The sequence below is a fragment of the Galleria mellonella genome, unplaced genomic scaffold, assembly GCF_026898425.1.
Source record: "Galleria mellonella isolate WM207_F2 unplaced genomic scaffold, CSIRO_AGI_GalMel_v1 utg36, whole genome shotgun sequence".
In the NCBI taxonomy this organism is placed as follows: domain Eukaryota; kingdom Metazoa; phylum Arthropoda; class Insecta; order Lepidoptera; family Pyralidae; genus Galleria; species Galleria mellonella.
Genome location: NW_026442086.1, coordinates 7,417,776 through 7,438,213, shown reverse-complemented (window position 1 = coordinate 7,438,213; position 20,438 = coordinate 7,417,776). Strand labels below are relative to the sequence as shown.

At 32.3% G+C, this 20,438-nt stretch overlaps 1 protein-coding gene across 1 annotated transcript in view; it reads right to left on the bottom strand.

The window, feature by feature from the left end:
- Positions 1-190: 190 nt before the first annotated feature.
- LOC113520630 (cell adhesion molecule DSCAM) overlaps positions 191-20,438 on the bottom strand; it is a 67,117-nt gene continuing 46,869 nt past the window's right edge. Inside the window, exons 5-7 of the mRNA XM_026906019.3 lie at positions 18,684-18,813; positions 17,647-17,787; positions 191-9,706 (exon numbers count right to left, since the gene is read on the bottom strand). Of these exons, the coding sequence (XP_026761820.2) occupies positions 9,549-9,706; positions 17,647-17,787; positions 18,684-18,813 (429 nt within the window). The 3' untranslated portion in view covers positions 191-9,548. The remainder of the gene's footprint in view (positions 9,707-17,646; positions 17,788-18,683; positions 18,814-20,438) is intronic.

Below are 20,438 nucleotides of genomic sequence, written 5' to 3'. Positions count from 1 at the left end.
TATTATAAGTATAGATTACTTTTTATATTTCCTCAATTCAATAATGCACCGCCTACTTATTTCTCGGTTTGTCCAATGGTCGACTGGTAGATAACACCGTCCGGTGTTAAGTCCGCCATATGTACGTAATTTTACTATGCATTAAAGTTAAAATAAATAAATAAAAGAGGTTATAAATAAAATATAGCTATCATGTGTAAAATGTAGTTTTAATGGGAATGATTTCCAACATTACAACAACGGTGTTTAACTCTATTGTGCCTAGAACGGGCATCACAATTTCATATTTAAAACAACAAATAGGTACGTTCCGTTTCACATTTACTTTGACATGTTTCTAATTAGACATCCGATTATTGGCGCGATTATAATTCTGTATCGTTTTCAGAAAAGTATGAGTTCTTAAAGAACTAAAGTTTAGCATTTTAGGAACTACTTGTCAATGTAAGGTAATTAGTAATTATATGCATTGTGCAAAAGTTAGGTTATTGAAAAACATACAATTTTTTTTTTATTTTTAAGTGGACCAAAGCTTGGATTAAGAATGTTTTTTCCATCGGATATCTAATTAGAAACTGTCTAAGGGAACTTACAAAACAAATAAATGTATAACATAAAATATATCACTTACAATATTTTCTTATGTGTAAACTTATTAAATAAAATATTTTTTTTTATTTCGAATATCTTAAACCATTATATAAATAAAACGTATAAGAAAAAAAAATCATCTGTTTTTGGAATATCAACGAGATTCTTTAGTATCGTTAAAAATAATAACAATAAAGTTTAAATTTTTGGATCGTATCACTTATTTTTATCAGTCAGTTACACATGTAATATAAAACAATTAGTTCACTATGAGCAATAAAAATACAGGGTGATATCATTAGCATTTTTTGAAGAAAATATCCTATTAGGGAAAAATGTGTAGTACATTTTCACCATAGAATTGAAATAAAATTGATTGAAAAACGCATAAAAATTTTGAACCACCCATACTATTTTTTTTTTAATGGATGATAATAGAATGGTAACCCCTGCGCTAACAGTATAGACTGGCGAGGGACCAGTGATGCATCTGGAATTTAACGCGCTAAATAAAGTTTCCACGTGAAGGTCGACCTGACTGGGTCATATTACTAATAATGCGACTAGTATTCTGCATTACTAACAACCCTCTCCTATATACTAAAATGTTGCGACCAGCCAGTTAATATGAAAGGCTAAAAATTTGTCATTATTGAATTTTCGATTTACAAAATTTGTGTCCTAATATATTCTATAGGATGGAAAGATTTTCAATTGTACATGTGACTAACACCTTTGATGTCACCCTGTATACAATATCATTGTGCGTATGCACTGGAGGCACACCCGTTGGAATTTTATGAGGGAATTACCCGCTGCTAACTAGAACGAGAAACAACGTATTGTATACGTTACCTTACCAAAACGCTATCTTTATCGTATTGTTATTTCAGTTAACACTCAAATCTTTATTTGAGATAAATTATATGTAGAAACTCATAACTCGAAATGTAATCGGATTAAATTAGGGTTTTAGAGCCAATTTAGGGCCAAAAATTAATTGTATAATTATTAAAAGACGGCAACAAAATACATTTTGATCCTTCGAGCCGGATCCAAATCAATATTATGTAACAATGATCAAAACATGTTACTTCCAAATGTATATTCGTATTATAGTAGTTATTATAAGCTTTAAAATTGTCATTAAACTCAATCTAAATATCTATTTCATCATTACATCCAACAGATGATTGTATCATTCAGTTAGCAGCGAGTAAACAGTAATGTGAATGTGACGGTGACCACAGATTCACTACGGCTATTGTAGACGGCAGATAGGACAAAGCGATTACGTGTACTGTCATCTGTTATACATGTACATAATAAGCTTTCATGGACAAGTAGAAAGATAGATTCATCGTGTGAATATCGAGGTGCGTACAGAGGTCGCTCATGTTGTAGTTTTTTTTTTTTTTATTATCACAAAAATACAGAATTACAGAAATTATGTTACATTATTATTTTATTTATTTATTAGTTACATATCGTCATAGTCGTAGAATACTGACGGATCTGTATATGTAATATTCGTCAGAACCGTCAGTATTCTACGACTATGACGATATGGTTTTACAATTATAAAAATCGGTTCCGAACACATGTTACTTACAACATGAATGTTATAGTATTTGAATAGATATTATCATTAAACCATAGATTGTTAGTTTTATGATTAAGTTATGGAGTTCTTATTTACAACAATTCCTAATAGATATTAATGTAAATAAATACATTTATTTAAATTAATATGTATTTGAACAATATAAAATTTAATTTTCTTATTTAAAAACAACGAATGCCTAATAAATGTATTTTAATCAATTTTAACTATTGTCTTTCTCTTTTGCGTCAATTTCCAATATGAAAAAAAAAAAAAAAACAAATCCTTATAATAAATAAATAGTAGGTTAACATAATTTTCATCCATTTCACCGCTTTGTAAAAACCTAAATTACATTATCGTACAACGATCGATGAATCCATCTCTCCTCAAACTTGTACACTTGTAAAACTACACTTAATTTACAAACTTACATCGTAAAAATATATCGCAATCAATTCGAAACAGGTATATTTAATCTTAATATTATTATTATTAGAAATAGAATGGCAAATCAAAAAAAAAAAAAACAGACAAACCATTCGCTGCCATATCAAAATGGACGTGCTTCGTATTCTAAAGGCAACCTTAGCCTAAAATAATTTACTTTAATGTAAAGTAAAAATTATGTTTTAGCTCTATAGTAGTAGAGGCAACGCGGCGTATGACACATTAGCTTTTTGTTCAATATACAATTCCAGCACAGATATACTTTTCTTTTTTTTATACAACTTAGAATGGCAAACACGCTGACGGCCCACCTGATGGAAAGTGGTAACCGTCGCCTATATACATGAGCAGTACCATGGACATAACAGAGTATACTGTTTCGCCCATGATACCCCCCATGCGTTGCCATTCCTGAGGACTATGTAGTTGTATATAAACGGAACAATATTAAAATAAGGAAGTCAACCAATTATTTTATTGTTAAAAGTCTCGTAAACACACATTATATTTTAATGTAATAACTACCGGTTTAACTTACTTGTAATTAGATCAAGAAAACTCGACTAGTTTCGGGACCAACTCGTGATCATTACTCATGAGCGGCTATGACGCGAGCTTATACCTGACCGAGTTTACTCGATCTAATTACACGTAAGTTAATCCGTTAGTTATTACATAAAAAAAAGTTAATTAATAAGTCCACGATTAAAATGTAATACTTATAAATCGTCAACTTCGAATACAGGACTTCCAAGAGTGTGCGCGGTGCGCGCGGGAAGCAAGGTAAAAACATTTACGCGGAGCAAAGTGAAGTATCGGGGAAGTATAGAGCACTCGCTTTACGCTATACTATACTTTCCCTCCCTCTAATCACATTTATAACCCAGTGGAAGTGCTGCATACTAATCTGGCAGGTTATAGTATCCACGTATAGAAGTAAGACGAAAAAAAAAACACCTTTAAATAATTATCGTTTAGTAACAAGCGAGGAACATATCTGCTTATTTTTAACACAACATAATGTTTTTTTACCGGAAGGTTGTACATTTTTAATTAAATTAATTAATTAAAAACGTATAATTAAATATTCATTTATTTAATTAAAAAAGTGTAATTAAATATTCATTTATTTAATTAAAAATGTATAAATAATTGGGGAAAGCATCGACGAGACAGTACAACGTTTGCGAAATTTCGATTACTATCGATTGGTTTATTTAGATTCTACCGTGCATTATTACTACTCATATCATTCGATAGTAATCAATTTTGAATCGATTATCGATGGAATCGATTATCGATGGAATCGATATCAATACGAACTCCCGACTGACAAACTCATGTTTGGACATGCCAATTAACTAGTGACTACCAATCGATTCTACCGATTATGTGCCAAATCGTGACGGTTGTAGACAGCCGAGTTATACTATTACGAGCAACATTTAATTGCATTTAACGGTAATTTAGCTATTGTGTAAATTTTTACACTGGCAACATTATTGATTGAGCCTTAAATAACTCATCCAGACAAGCAAATACAGCTTTGAATATTCATGGAAAATGAATATTAACATCTTCTTCTAGAGTTTATTAGGTAGATCGTCTTCAAATTTGGCAACGACGATTGGAAACAATTCTTATTGAACACGAGTGTTGCCAGAGGTTTGCTTAGAATAATGAACAATTTTATTAGTTACAAAATAAATCCATGCTCATGCATAATAGCTACCTTTACCAATCATGCTTCAATTTAGAATTTAACAGTTTTAGGGTAGACAGTTAAACTGAATGAAAATAACGCTGCATTTAAGAGATTTAAGAATTATTTTGTTAAAATAACATTACGTATGGATAAGAAATAGAAATGCAGAATTGCAGATAGAAATAACATTAAAATTTATGTAGTGAGTACTGCTTAATACATAAAATAATTTATACCAATACAATAAGAATACGTCAATGTAATACGTACATCACGATTATAAGTTGTCAACTTCATGCGCAGTACCCCATCCTCCCATACATCAATCCGTAGGAGCACTGCGCATGAATTTGACGAGCTATACTAGTGAGAGCGGTGCAAAACTCGATTCACGTTATAGGCACAATATTGTTGAATACCATTCTTGTCTGTCTGAATAGAGAGGGCGTGAGGTAAAGCTTGGAAAGTACGTTTGTACTCAAATATAAAAAATCTAATTAAAAAACGATCAATGCGGAAAAGCAAAACTTTATTTGGACAAAATGACAATGAAAATATTAAAGGATTAGTTTTTTGATATGTTGTATATAAAAATAATACTTGGGGTAACTTCGATCTTTGGGGTAATTGTAATCAATAAAGATACAAACAGGGACCTCACACCCTCGCAGCTCAGTCTTGACTCTCGAACCCGCGACCTACTGCTAAGTGCCTGCCTACGCTAGCGTTCGAATTACTAAGCTAATAATACACCCCTAGCTAATAAATTCTTATCCTACTAAATGAGAGCATCGCAGTGAAACTCATGTTTAAAATATATATGTGCTTGTGATTTAACATTAATTAGTGGGGTAATTTAAAACAAAGGGGAATTTGATTTAATAATAAATGATTATTCAAATAACTATTACATATGTATAAAGTTTTATAATTGAAAAAATATTGAATAGTTATTGTTTAATTAAATATAATATTTTATATTAATAAATATATAATTACATTATTGACATGCCAATTAAAAATAGTAAAAATTGTGTTAAAGAAGCACTTTCAATACAATGTAATATATCATGGATCTGTAATTCTTTTGTCTTTTTTTTTTTGTTGTTATTATAATATTCTAAATTTACCAAAAATATATTAATTTCCATTGTTCTCGTGTTTGTTTTAATAAATCATAAATAGATTTACCAAAAATATTGTACAATACAATTTAAGGTGAAAAAAATTAAAATATATTTTGGAAAACTTGTTATGACCTCACCGCGATGCCATTTTGCGATATCTATAACCAGTCACAAACACAGCCAGGTAATGTACGAACGTTATTTCGTGAATATTTGACTAAAAGCAATAGCGACTAAGAGATACAATTCAATACTAAATTTCACTATTGTGGCAATATACACGTTACTTTTTCTAAAGTACCTATACAGCCTTATGTACATTTATGGGTTTTCGTTGCCAACTTCCTGTATTATTATTAATATCAACCAATTTTAAGTGTCTGATGTTTACTGCCACATATGTTTGTAACACTTTGTGGTAACGATTTATTTTTGATATGCCGAGTGGTAATAATTCCGCGATATTATTTAGGTTTCACTAATTCGCCTGTGACTGGTCGACGTAACCGACAACTACACTCATCAATTCGTCGCTCGGGTCGTATGGAAGATTTTTACTCTTATAAAATACATTTTGTGTAATCAATCAATTTGCTTTCCTTCCTACATGTGCCACAAATGATTAAACACATCACAAATACCCGTACAAAACCCTCATCTCATCATCATCATCATCATATAAAAATAAGTAATTTTATATAATAAAGTTTAAAATTTATTAGCGTGAATTTTATATGGGTGCACACACACTACTATGATCGAAGTGACTAAATAACTGTTTCAAAAATTTAGCTGGTCATGAATTATTTCAAATCATAAATGGAAAATATTTTGATATATTTTTATACGTAAAGCCAATATTTTTTTATTTTATTAAAAAAAATGGGCTTTACATATAAAAATATATCAAAATATTTTCCATTTATGATTTGAAATAATTCATATAATTCATGCAACTTAACAAAAAAAAAAAGAATATAAATAAATGTAAAATCAACTTTTTATATCGGAACAAATTATCAAGCAGTTTTTTTTTGTATTAATAATATCTATTCAGATGATATTGCTCGATGCTTGATATTTAAAATTTAATGAATCACTTAATCAAGTATTCAAACATGATACAATTAAGAGCTATATGGATGAAAGATGCTCCTCCATACCCAAGCTTTCTACTTCACGTTCGATCATAGCGTTATAAATTGAACAGTGCAAACACAGAACTATACTCAGTTATATATATGTATACTGAGATATATATATAATTGACATCTTAGCACATTTATATATTGCAAGACGGACGTAATAGATACAATAAGATACTAGCTATAAATGCAGAGAGAGCACAACACAGTTAGGAATACAAGTTTTAGTGCAGTCAGACCATGTGGTTGGTAAAAAGTAAGTTATTTCGAATAATTACTGATGTTTGAACACGTTTAGATTTTCAATTATCAACAACATTGTGTAATCTTTAATTATTATTTTACAAACGTACTTGTATTAATCGAAATACAATAATAATAACCAATCACATGGAATACCCAATACTATACATAGTCATTTACGTTAGAAATTACGTCAAGAAGTGAATACACCAAGAGGCAATGAGCTACACAAGAATGGAAAGAGACGACAATTTGCGATGTTACAATTTCTATCCCATCCACTCAATAATATTCTAATAACACTATAAAATTAATTTCTCAGTTATTATAATAATTTAGGTACTTACAAAAATGAAAGTTCATAATTACCCCAACACGCTTTGGGGTAACTTCAAACATGATATCTAAAAAGTGTTATAACAGGTATATTCGTAACAGCGCAAATTAACAAACAGGTATTTAGGACAGAAGGGAAGGTTATGTAACCATATATACTCATTTTTTATGTTCTAAGGCTTTACCTGATATGCGTACAACTGTATACAAAAATAAACCCTCCTTCACTTTGATAACATCATTATAATCCATATTATACTACTATAAAACTTTATATCTTTGGTTAGTCGTGGTTTTTAATATTTGAATTGTATAAATAAATAAAGAAAAAAAAAACACACAATAGAAAATATTATCATTGATAATCAAATCCCTTTAAATCAAAACAATATTGAGTTAAATGTAAAAATATGATTTGTTTTACAAACTTACAATAACAACTTTACCACGACATCGCCGCACCTACTCACTGCATCATTGCCTTTGAGTGTCACACTTAACCACTATAACATGAACAATAATCACTACAATATTGTCGTCATAACAATGTGACATATTTGTGGATGGCCTTCAAGCAAACACGACCGGGAAGCTCTATTATTGAAAGCTTACTTTCCAATGTGCTCAAATCAGCAATATACAATTCTATTCTATAAATACTAATTCCTAATAAGTTATATACTATACCTTCGCACCAGTCTCAAAAATATATATATAAGATTATAATATATACACACTTACTGTTACCATACCTTACATGACCATAATAAATATGTCGAACAAACACAAATCACAGCATGAAATCACAATTAAATAAAAAAATTAAAACAAATACATTTATCAAATATAAATGCCTTAATTAAGTGAGATCTCGTTATAAAAATATATCTAATATTGCAAAAAATATATAATTAAAAATTACTATAATTAGAACTAGCAACATTAACAATTCACTTCGAACGGTAAGCAATACGAGTCATAAAAATGTACGTAGCAATTTGGGGTTGCCAGAATGATAAAGAATCCATACGGCAGACTTATATATTAATGTGTATAAGTATAAACACTATAAATTGCAAGCATCAGTTCGTATATAAAATAACAAAGTAAGAGTTTGAACTGCAACAATGTACTGCAAAGTTGTATATCCAATAATGGCAAGGTGGCAACCTCAACATTAAACATGAAACGCTTACAATACTAAAAGTGATCTCTCTCAGTGTTTAAGCTAATGTTACACCAAATTGTTTTTTCAAAAGCTATATAAAAACAATTTTATCACTCCTAATGATTTTTATTTATAAATATGCCCAAAACTGGATTTCAATTCATATTAATTTATATTAACAATTCGTTTTTGTTTAAAGGTATAAGAGTATTATTATACCTCATATAAATGTGGAAACTGAGGATTTTAAGAGAATTTTCTATAGATTTAATATGATTCAAAACTGTTTGCTATGTTTGTTGTGTGTTGACATAAACTTTTGAAAAAACAACTTGATAAGCACTTATAATAAGTCATAATCGAGCACAATATATAACAACCTGTAGCATATTTTATCACACCGACTCGATTTAAGATAAGCCTGCGTAGCGCATGATATGTGTCCTCTTACCCTTGTATAGTCAGGAATAAAAGTAGTTGAAAACAGTTCACCAATTTTGAACTTAATTCCAAAGCAACAAGAATCATAAGTTCAACAACTGTTGCGACTAACCGCACTGTCCAACTACAATCATTTTATGTATACAGAGGTAATGAGCTGCCTTTGATACACTTTTTTTTTCTCAGAAAATATATTTCCAGATTTAGCTAAAACCTTGCTTCAATATATATTTTTTTATTTTGTAAAATTTCAAGTTCATAGGCAAAAATTGACAAAAATGGCATTCTCATATTTTAAATAGCGATTTAGGCATGAACTCTGTAAATCTATTGTAAATGAATATTAATTATTTATTTAATATTTTTTATAATAAAAATAATGGATTACAACTGTAACAAAATCAGTTATTTTGATTTAAAAACTAAACTACGAAACGGATTTTGATAAAAATTTTATGGAACCAATCTGTAAATATATACTTTTAGATAAAAAAGAATTTTTCAAATTGGTTAACAATTGACGGAGTTATGAGGTAACAAATATAAAAAAAAACCGAATTCAGTACCGCCTTGTTTTAAATCAGTTGAAAGTACTAAAATTTTTAATTATTTTTGTAAATCACAATTAGATCGTTAAGAGTTCAAATCCTAAATAGCAAACGATTTAAAATCAGTTATATCATGACACTAGTCCAGAATCGGTTCGATAAAATATCCTAAGGTTAAGAATAGACGAGAATCAGACTCGTCGTGGTTTTCCAGGGCCTGGACACTCCGTTGACTTGATAATAGAAGCCGCATACGTCTCTCGAGGTCGTACCGGGTCCGACTCCATGAAACCAGGGTTCAGGATTATATTAGGCACTAATTCTATTACGTCTTGCTCGTCGCCATATTCTGGTATAAATAAGGTAGGCAGCAATGGATTGGGTTACGTTAATATACATACCGTCACCGTATGTGTGTGTGTTTGATTGTTAGTGTGCAGCCCCGCAGTCCAAGCGTGCGTTCCAAGCGAGTGCGATAGAGGAAAAGAAGAAAAAAATTTGAATGAATAAAAATTTGCAAATACTATAATAATAATTCGTCAAATGGAAGTTATGCAAGAGACATGCGAATAGAATCAAAATATTCAAAATTGGTACACACTGGAGCATGCAGTCCTTACAGAGGACACGTTGTTTACAAGAACTTCCTCGTATTTTAAATTTTAAGTTAATAAAATGATCCAGTGACTACCCGTCTCTTTTGAAAGTTCGGTACTCAGTCAGTTTGCCACTTGCCGACAAACTGTATTTATAGTTTCGCGTAAAACATGTAATTAAAAATTGTATTTATTTTGTAAATTTAATAAACTTTTATGTAACGGAATAGCGAACTCTCATTTGAACTTCGTATTAAAACCTCTGACTATCACTTGATTATTATAAGTAATTAAATGTTAATCTCCGATCACTTGAGATGAATTTACGAGATATTTAAATTATAAGAGATTACCTTATAAAACTTGTAAACATTAAAGCACGAACGAAATTCATCTCATTAGCAATGGATATAGAAATTGTCGTACTATGTAAGCAACTCTGGAAAGTTGAACCTATATCAACTACCTTATTGCTAAATTGGAAGCTTATCCATTAAGCTATATATTTATATTAATAAAGAAATTTGTAAATATATTTATAAATAATTTAGAAATTAATCCAACGTAGGAAACTTATTCCTAAAAGTTTTTACTGATTTCATTAGATTTTTATTTCGTCGTTGTACTGTCCCATATACATTTAAACAAGATAATTTATTAATAAAATTTGTAGATTTTTAAAAGTTCCGCATCTTGCATTAATAAAATAAGTGATTGTATACTCAACTATGTTTGATAATTGCGCAATAGTTATGCCTCTCAAAAATTTGAAACCCTCACTTTTGACTCATTGACGTAAAGTACGAAGTACTACAAAATATCACTAGATAACCGATAGGACATTACTTTCTTCAACATTATTATACAGGATTATAATAAAGTAAAATCGAGTAAGTCCTCTCTTTATAATTTTTATTAATTTGATTGAAATAAACTTATTTAGTACGCACAAATGAAACAACTCCCTTCTCAACACTTTTATAAACGCTAGAGATTATAGTTTTGGTATCATGTATATAATTGCTTTATTTACAAGAAATATATCAACATTGTAAGATCACTATAACAGAGGATAATCTTTTAATATTATTATCTAATCGTAAGCTCAATTTATTAACAAGCATTTGAAATTACTGATTGCAATCACTAAAGATCGTGCTGCGATCTATATGTACTCGTAAAAACCTATACGTAATCAAAGTTTTATTAGTAGAACTATTTATTAACTACCTAAGTCTTTATCTAAGTTAGATAAAATTTAATCTTTTATTATTTAATTACTACACTATAAAGATTATAGAAAAAAAGCTATAATCTACGTTGCGTAATAGTGGTCCAAGAGTAGAAGTGGTCCAGAAGATATCATAAGAATAATTGCGTGCAAGCTATGAAATATACAATATCACCATATTCATATCGTCGTTGGGGTACCATTGACTTATTATGTGAAGTGTATAATAGGTCAAGTGTACTTTCTTGTCAATACTTCTACGTGTAAAGTCTTGAGTGTTATATTCTTATCGATCTTAAATGTATTATTATAAATCTTCAAAAATATAGTGAAATTCCATAATTTATAAGAACGACGACACAAACAAGTAGAAATTACTAAGCGTCTTAATCTAATTGTCATTAATGAGCCCAAAAATATTTATTGTATTAATTAAGGACAATATACAGTCCTATACGTTATGCACTTATGCGGTAAAAGAAAGCATAATAACACGTATATAATATTAAATATTACTAGATATACACTTTTGAAGAAATTATTTACGAATAACATTTCAATATTGGAAGCTATCAATTAATTACAGCTTAATGTAAGATAATACTAAAACTACCTACCTATATGATCTAAGATAAATTGTCTAATTTTTAATAAAAAACTTGAGAAAAAAATTTTGGCAATTCAACGATGGTGGAAATTATTTAAAAAAAGGAACGCTATAATATTTAAATGGGAATAAAAATTGTATTATGTAAATTTATAAAACATGATACAGGGCTATAAATAATTAGGCACCCAATTATACCCGCAAATAAAGAAAAACTAATTCTGGCAAGATTACTTTCGTATACAACATAGCATTTAAAATGCTAGTACCCTTACTACATTAAATAAAATTAAAAAAAAAAAATCTTTTATAAATCTATGTTTCACTATCTCATATTGGAATTTTAACACGTAATATAAAAATAACAAAAAAAAATTAATTATAATTCAGAAAAAGTCCAATTAAAAATTATAAAAAAATGTGGATTTATAGTAACAATTAATGGCATAAACAGGTTAATGGTTTAATTAAAAATTTTGTTTAAAATAAATAATTAAAATAGCAAACGCCATATTGAAAGAATGTTCACGTTAAAGTTGGAATGTATAAACGAAATATTATATAACGATTATTTGTTTAACAATTTATTCGAAGAACATAGATTCCATATTATTGTAACGTGTTGTACCGATAATTTAATACCGTCGACTGGGGTAACATCCACTTTGGGGTAATAGTGAACTTTGGTTTGAATTATGAAGGGATCGAAGGTACCCTTCTTATAAAAGTTACCCAAATGACAATAGGACTAGATATAGTATTGTTAGGCAATAATTTTTGATGTATTTTATTGTTTGCTTATAATAAAAAAAAAAAAAAAAAAATAAGCATTATTGTTAAATTTATCACTACTGTATTAATTGACGTCCTGTAGTTGGTCCAAAGTCTTGTCAATTGTTTAAAAATGCCTTGATGTACTTATGCTTTCCCAGTTTAACAAACATTTTATATTTTTATCAGCCAGTTAATTCACATAATTAATTAGGCAATGCTCGTAACTCTAACGATATGCATTTTTGACTTAATTTAGATTTTTTATATATAATATATTTATTGATAGCGTCTTAATTTTGTTACAAACCACTACGTTACTCTCATTTACATAGGCGGTTTGATGTTCCTTGAAAGTGTGAAACACTTTGGTTGTCCATTCTATATGTAATTATTCATAAAATATGTATGGACTGCTTATTTATTAATTTTTTTTTATCATATTTAGTATTTTTTTTTATCGTATTTGTAATATACGATAAGGGTTACTAACTATAAAATTTTAGTGTTGCATGATTAATATAATTTATTAGAGGCAGGAATGAACGCGATCATTCTATCGAAGTTTAGTAAATTTACACTTATAAAGGGATTTTTTTATACTACAAAGGTGGCAAACAAGCATACAGTCCATCTGATGGTAAACGGTCACTGTAGCCTACACCTGCAACACTGCAACACTGAAGAAACCTTAATATACCCTTTTTGAAGAACCCCATACTGTAGTCTTTAGGGGAAACCTCGACAAGGAGTTCATTTCTGACATTATATTATTATTATCATCATAGATTCCTGGACATGTCGACCAAATCATAGTTCGTCAAGAAAACCCTGGATAAACTATTATACTTCTTTTGTATGGTCGTGTTAATTCAATCTCTTAAAGACATTTTACATTTTACTTTTGTTAAGTCAATGTATAATCTGAGTATTTCTTTTGATTTGACTGTATTGGGAAAGCACATTTAGGCACTTTTAACAATTATTATTTACATTTCCTATCATCATCATCATCATCATCCTACCACTATCCCAATTATTTATTTAGGATAAGCGTAATATATTTTTCTATTCATATATCCTAAATCTAATAGTTTTTTTCCATAAAGTTACAGCGCAAGGTATCTTTTAAGCGGACTACATTTTTTTTTTGGTATTAATGTACTTATACATAGTATGTTTAATATCAATGCTTAGCACCAATCTCGTAGCGTCATATGTTATATTAAAATTGCACATTTTTTTTTAGTTTAAAAATATTTTTTACAAAATTCTATTTATAATAGATTATAGGTAAGTATTATTAAAAATCAATATTATGGAATGAAATCCCTTGGCACTAATATACGAAGACTATAATAAAAAAATTATGTTAATATTTAACCAACAGACCCTTCTGAAGTATTTACAAACTTAGATAAAGTAAATTTTTTTAATGCCATGTTAACCTATTTCTAACAACGACGTCGCGAACCAAGATAGTGGATACATGAGACCAGAGACAAATGTAATTATAGGAAATAGAGATTAGAATTTGAGAATATATTTAAATAACTAAACATTAAGTTAAGACATTAATTTAAAGAGAAACACTGTTGAGTTTCCAATTGGCACTTCTTTGCAGCTCACCTTTCGATATGACTAAGTAGAACAATTAAAATGGCTACTAAAAGGTTTTTTTTTATGCACCTTAGAATGGAAAACATGCTGACGGCCCACCTGACGGAAAGTGGTAACCGTCGCCTATAGACATGAGCAGTATCATGGACATAACAGAGTATACTGTTTCGCCCATAATACCCCCAATGCGTTGCCATTCCTGAGGACTCAGGTGTTACATCTCTAGGTGCCCTATACGTTTGTGGAATACCAGCGACATTTACCAAATTCCAAACTGACATACCTTTCTATTGTTACTATTTGGCTCTCCTTGACGGTCCTAGCTTCTTTATTTCTTACTAATATTATATGTGAATGTGATTTTGTTTGTAACCTTATTGCCTTAATCGCTTAACTCTCTCTCTTTAAAAATCTCTTTGAAATTTGATATAAATACACGTAATCTCCACCCAAAGGGTGCTTGGAAGAGATCGCTTTTAGCGATAAGGCCGCCTATTGTTTTCTCAGTGTTAAAAATTTGTAATTAATTTTTAACTGTTTGTATCTATCTATGATAAGTTTTCTATTGTAATCTTTTGGAGGAAACAATAAAGAGTATCTAACTATCTATATGGGATGGAGAAGGATATAGGCTCTTTATCCCGGTCCGTGAACATATTTCATATCAGGTACCTTAGGACCATTCCTTATGACAGTCTATGGGGGAGCTTTATGTTCAGCAGTGGAAATAACGGTCGAGATAAGTGAACATATCTCGGTCACGCGGACAAAGTCGCAGGTAAAAACTAGTATACGTATAATTCCAATTTCAACTCTCGGTTTCTTTTAATCGCCCACGATATTTAAATAAAGAGAAATATATTTAGAGTTTAAATCTATATCTATAGGCGACAGTTACCACTTTCCATCAGGTGCGCCCTCTGCTTGTTTGCCATTCTAAGTTGTATAAAAAAAAATATTTAGCTGTATCAGTGATTTCCTATAACTAAATACATCTCTGGTTTTTTTTTAGTTTTTTTATCCGTTACATCGTTTCGTGTCGCTTGTACCCTAACAATGTACTTGATCATTATTTTAGAAGTAAAAAAACTATCATTGGTGCAATATGAGCCTAAATATTTTAAAAATTACCCTACACTGTGCTAATATAGCAGTGCTTGGAAGCGCGAAATAGGTAACAAGATTCATTAGAGGCCGCTAGCACACTAACGGCGCGAACTGCGGTAGCGAAGCGAAATATAAAAGAGCGGGATGCAACATACACGATACGTTTCGCTAGAGTAGGACAGAGAGTTTTGTTAGTTTCGCTTCGCTATAGCGGTTTGCAGAGTCGTGCTAACGGGGTATTATCATAATTGTCTATACGCGAATTTTATATACTTTATATAGTAAAATTGATAATTTTTATATTTTTAATATTGAATAATTATTATTATTAGAATTTAACATCCCACCGCTGGGCACAGGTCTTTTCTCTTACGTGAAAGTAGGTAGTAGGTTAGTAGGTAGGTAGGTAGGTTAGTACCTATTCCTACACTCTCTTACACTTTACTTTCCATGTAATCAGTGTATTGTATTTTGGGATGCTTAGGAGAACTAATGTACATAGTCTAGCGTCTTTCCTATTACTTTTTAAAACCCAATATTTGAAAGAAGACGAAGAATGTATTCTATTACCTCGTCTTTCTCTCACCCTGAACACACAAACAATTCGAGAATTTCAAAATATATTTTTAACATTATTTCCCTACATATTTGCTAGCTGTCTTTAAATACTTGTACTTAAAAATTGTGAAGGTAATTTAAAATTACACCTAACGATATAATCAAATATTTATTAGTTATTTTAAATAATTCTATTAAATATATTATTATTGTGAGATAATAATCACTTGACATCTTCAATCTGGCACTTCAGTAAATGGTGATGTCGAACTTATTGCACTACTGTTTTTATTTACTCTGTATTCGTATCGGTGGTACAGTATGTCACAGTGCATTATGCACTCAACAACATTTGGTTAGAGTTTAAATTTGCTTAACAGCTAATTGAATCGTTATAACTATTTACATGCAGAATTTAATAACGATAAATATAGAAATTATGTAAATGTAATATTTTGTTATCTTATAAAGTGAGATAGAGATTATAAAGAATTAAAGTTAATTGGTAAATTAAAATGTTACCAGTATTTTTACTAAAATCTTAGTCGTACGACCCCAAACCCTTTAGACAAGTGGCAAGCGAATCTATCGATGGAATCGATATCGCTAGCGACTCCATCAGTTGAAAGGAGTCGGATGTCTCCTTCAATGCTATCTCATTCTATTTCATGGGCTCGCTACGATAGTAATGTTGATTTTTCTTAATGCAACTTAGATTGGCAAACAAGCTACGGTCCACCTGATGGATAGTGGTAACCGTCGCCTATAGACATGAGCAGTAGCATGAACGTAACAGAGTATACTATCTCGTCCATGATACCACCCATGCGTTGCCATTCCTGAGGACTCAGGTGTTATTCCTCTGTACCCTGTAAATTCACTGCCATATACCACCCTTCAAACCGAAATACAGCCCTGCAAACACAACTGCTTCACGGTAGAAACACGAATAGGATAGAGGTGCCCAAGCAAGCGACTTTTGTACAGTCTCCCTCTGGTACGATTCCATCGATTAATTCGATTGCCACTTGTCTAGAGGGCCATAGTGCTTATAGATAAGCGTCAACAATATATTATATATGGTTGATTTATTATAAACGATTTCGATGATCGAATCGCTGTTGCAACGATATGGTTGCGATTTTAGTTATGGCTATCGAACTACAGTTAGTGGCAAACAATTTGAATAAAAATCGATCAGAAGCCTGCGCAGTGTACGCTATTCAATTAATCAATAATTTATTTGCATAAACATAGGTATCTACAGTTCTAAATAGAAATTCGAATCGAAAAATATTATAATACACTCGTAAATAAGAATCGAGTCAAGCAATCAAAACATAAACTTTGTCAACCCTAAATGATTTTAGTATTTTTATGCCCGGTACTTTTTAAATATTTCCAGGTACGCGAGTTTGTTACTGCGCAGGTCACGTGACATAAAATTTCAAGTTATTTGCCGGTACGCATATTGCCTCTTAGAGAAGCGGAAAACGAAGTGAGGTAGCGAAAAAGTATCTACCGATTCATGGTATCGCTTGTTTAATAAATATGCTATCCCCCTTGGCAAGCGACAAACGAAGAGACCATAGATACGTCACGGACAATACACTATTGCTTCGTTATCAAGCTAGTTCTATCTCTTGCATGAGGTAGCGAAAACGTATCTATCGGTTCGCGTGTCGCTCGTTGGAGCGTGGGCGCCGCGTGCCGCCGCGTGCCGCCGCCGCGCTACTCCCAGAGGAAGTAGAGCCGCGGCAGCGGCAGCGGCGCGCGCGGCGGCAGCTAGGCGAGCTCACCGGAGCGGCGCCACTCGCGGCACAGCACGGCGCACGTGCCCGCCGCCAGCACGGCCAGCGTGCCCATCACCACGCACACCGCCGCCACCCACGTGCGCGTGTCGAACGACTCCGCGCCCTCCAGGAAGTGCTTGTACAGCTCTGCGGGGTGCAACGCGTTCGGAATGCTCAACGTCAAGTTATAACCCAAACGGTAGTATCACACAATGTGGGGGAGAATGAGGACTACCAGTCCCATTGCTAGCAATACACACTATCAGGTCGACCTCTATATAGTCCCCTATGGAAAGCATCGTGGTTAATTCCTGGTGAATACATCGCGATGAGTCGACTGGTCTGGTTTCCTCACCTATCATTCTTCATTGGTACCCCGTCTGCTAGCTGATATACCAATAGCGCAGACACGGTACTATCTCATTATCATCCATAAAAAAAAAGTATCACAAAATAAATAGATTGAGTGTCAAGAGGAGACTATTAGTAACTGGAAATAATCGTGGTTAATTCTTGACAAATTCAATATAATAAGCCAGTTACCTGCTTTCATCCTCACCTGTCACCACTCACTAGTGCCATGCCGGCGTATATCGATAACGCAGGCAGGCATTAGCGTATTTAAACTCACTTTCTTGAGGGAACCAGGCCTCTCAAAAAAGGCTTCTCTGATTTTCTTATAACTGAAAGCTCCGCTCCTTATTCTAGGGCAGTCATCAGGAAATTCAGTGGGCACGGCCTACCCGCTCCTCCCTCTCTAAACACCTATGCAGGCAGGATTCTTAAATTCACATGAGGCAAAAAACTGGCATATCAATTACATGCAGTTATACAAGGCGCAGTTTGTAGGCACATTGCTTTGGTGTGATTCTTGGTCAAGCCAAGTCTGGAAATGAACTTTTCTAACTTGTCTCGGATCTACTTGTTCTGGATTGTGCAGATGTTCGTTGTCTGGATCTTTATACCATTTATTGGTAAACCCATGACTGTGAGCAGATAAGTGAGATAGAGCTGGGGAGTGGACGATGAAGAGTGGTACCGACCTGCTTCCTGGTCGCTGAAGAGCGTGGTGGCGAGTACTTCGACCGGCGGCCCGGGGCCCAGCATGTTGTTCGCCCACACCCTGAACCAGTACGACGCGTTCGGCTCCAGATGGTACACGTCTATTTGACGCTGGAATAACAGAAGTATCTTAGATCATTAAATATTCTAGTAAATACATTTATAGCAATCACGTAATCTTTGGTAGAGCATCAGACACGTTGCTTTGTAAATGATGTCCCCGGTTTTGGTCTCAGTTGATATAGTTTAGTGTAGTTGGATCGTGTATAAATTTCTGATTTAAAAACGATACAAAAGTTTTTGTATCCCCTACTAAGATACCACCAGCCCCCCAGACAAATGACAAGCGAATTCATCGAAGGAATCGTTATCGCTAACGAGTCCATGAGTTGGAAGAAGTCATCCGACGTTGCTGTCTCATTCTATCTCACGATTTCAATACTATCGATGGACTCGTTTGTCAATTGTCTAGAGATCCTGTATCCGCCCCGCTTCGTCATACAATACTTTGAGAGCACAATTTTTTTTTAATTTAATTTATCCATGTTTCTTTGATAAACGGTTCCGTTTCACTATGGTTCAGGATAATTTTGGAAATTCTATCCCGTCTGTAACTGTATTTCGACATTGCAGAAAATTAATGCACTACATTAAATGCGGTTTCACTGTTGTATTCCTAAAGATCTAACTTAAACATTGCCGTATGTTTAATTTTCATACGACATTTAGAAGTTAGCATTTAGCAGTGAATTTACAGGGTACAGAGGAATAACACCCGAGTCCTCAGGAATGGCAACGCATGGGGGGTATCATGGGCGAAACAGTATACTCTGTTATGTCCATGGTATTGCTCATGTCTACAGGCGACGGTTACCACTTTCCATCAGGTGGGCCGTCGCCTTGTTTGCCATTCTAAGTTGCATAAAAAATGTAATATAATATGTGTTGTAAGTAATGCAAATAGCAGGGAGTTCATCCTCACGTCCTACAGCCTCAATGGTCGCGTATTGCGCGGTTTCAGAGATGTTTCCTCCCTCAAACACTGGTTGTGGAATGAGTTCCCTGCCGAGGTTTTTCCAAGAGACTACAGCATGGGGTTCTTCAAAAGGGGGGTAAAGAGATTTCTCCAGGGTCGGCAACGCACGCGTAATACCTCTGGTATTGCAGGTGTTTATAGGCTACGGTAACCACTTACCATCAAGTGGTCTGTATGCTTGTTTGCCACCTTAGTGGTATAAAAAAAAATAGCATTACATAGCACACAAATAACAAGAGATATAGACAAATACGCAAAAAAAAAAGAAATAAAAGAATATATATACGAAAAACAATCAAAAGAAAAATACATAGGTAAATGAAGTAACATAATTTTTCGTTTCGTGCGTGTGTCACAGTAACACAAAATGGTCAAAACTCAATTATTGCTTTGTCCTCACAAGAGCAACACTGATATTCGGTTGTGGTCAGAAGAACGAAAACGAACGGCGAAATACCTAGTCAATATATATATACCTACTTGTACAACAATTAGACCATTACCTTAAGGTTGTCTTAAAAAGATTGCTCTCAGCAATAAGACCGCCTTACTGTACTTATACAATTGTATCGTTATGTTTGTAAATTGTCTTGTTTATTTCCTATATTGTATAATGCAAATTCTCATTCTTTCATTTATTCATTCATTCATAAATGAATAAAATTTATTGTGTGTCTCCATATACAATTATTGTTATTTA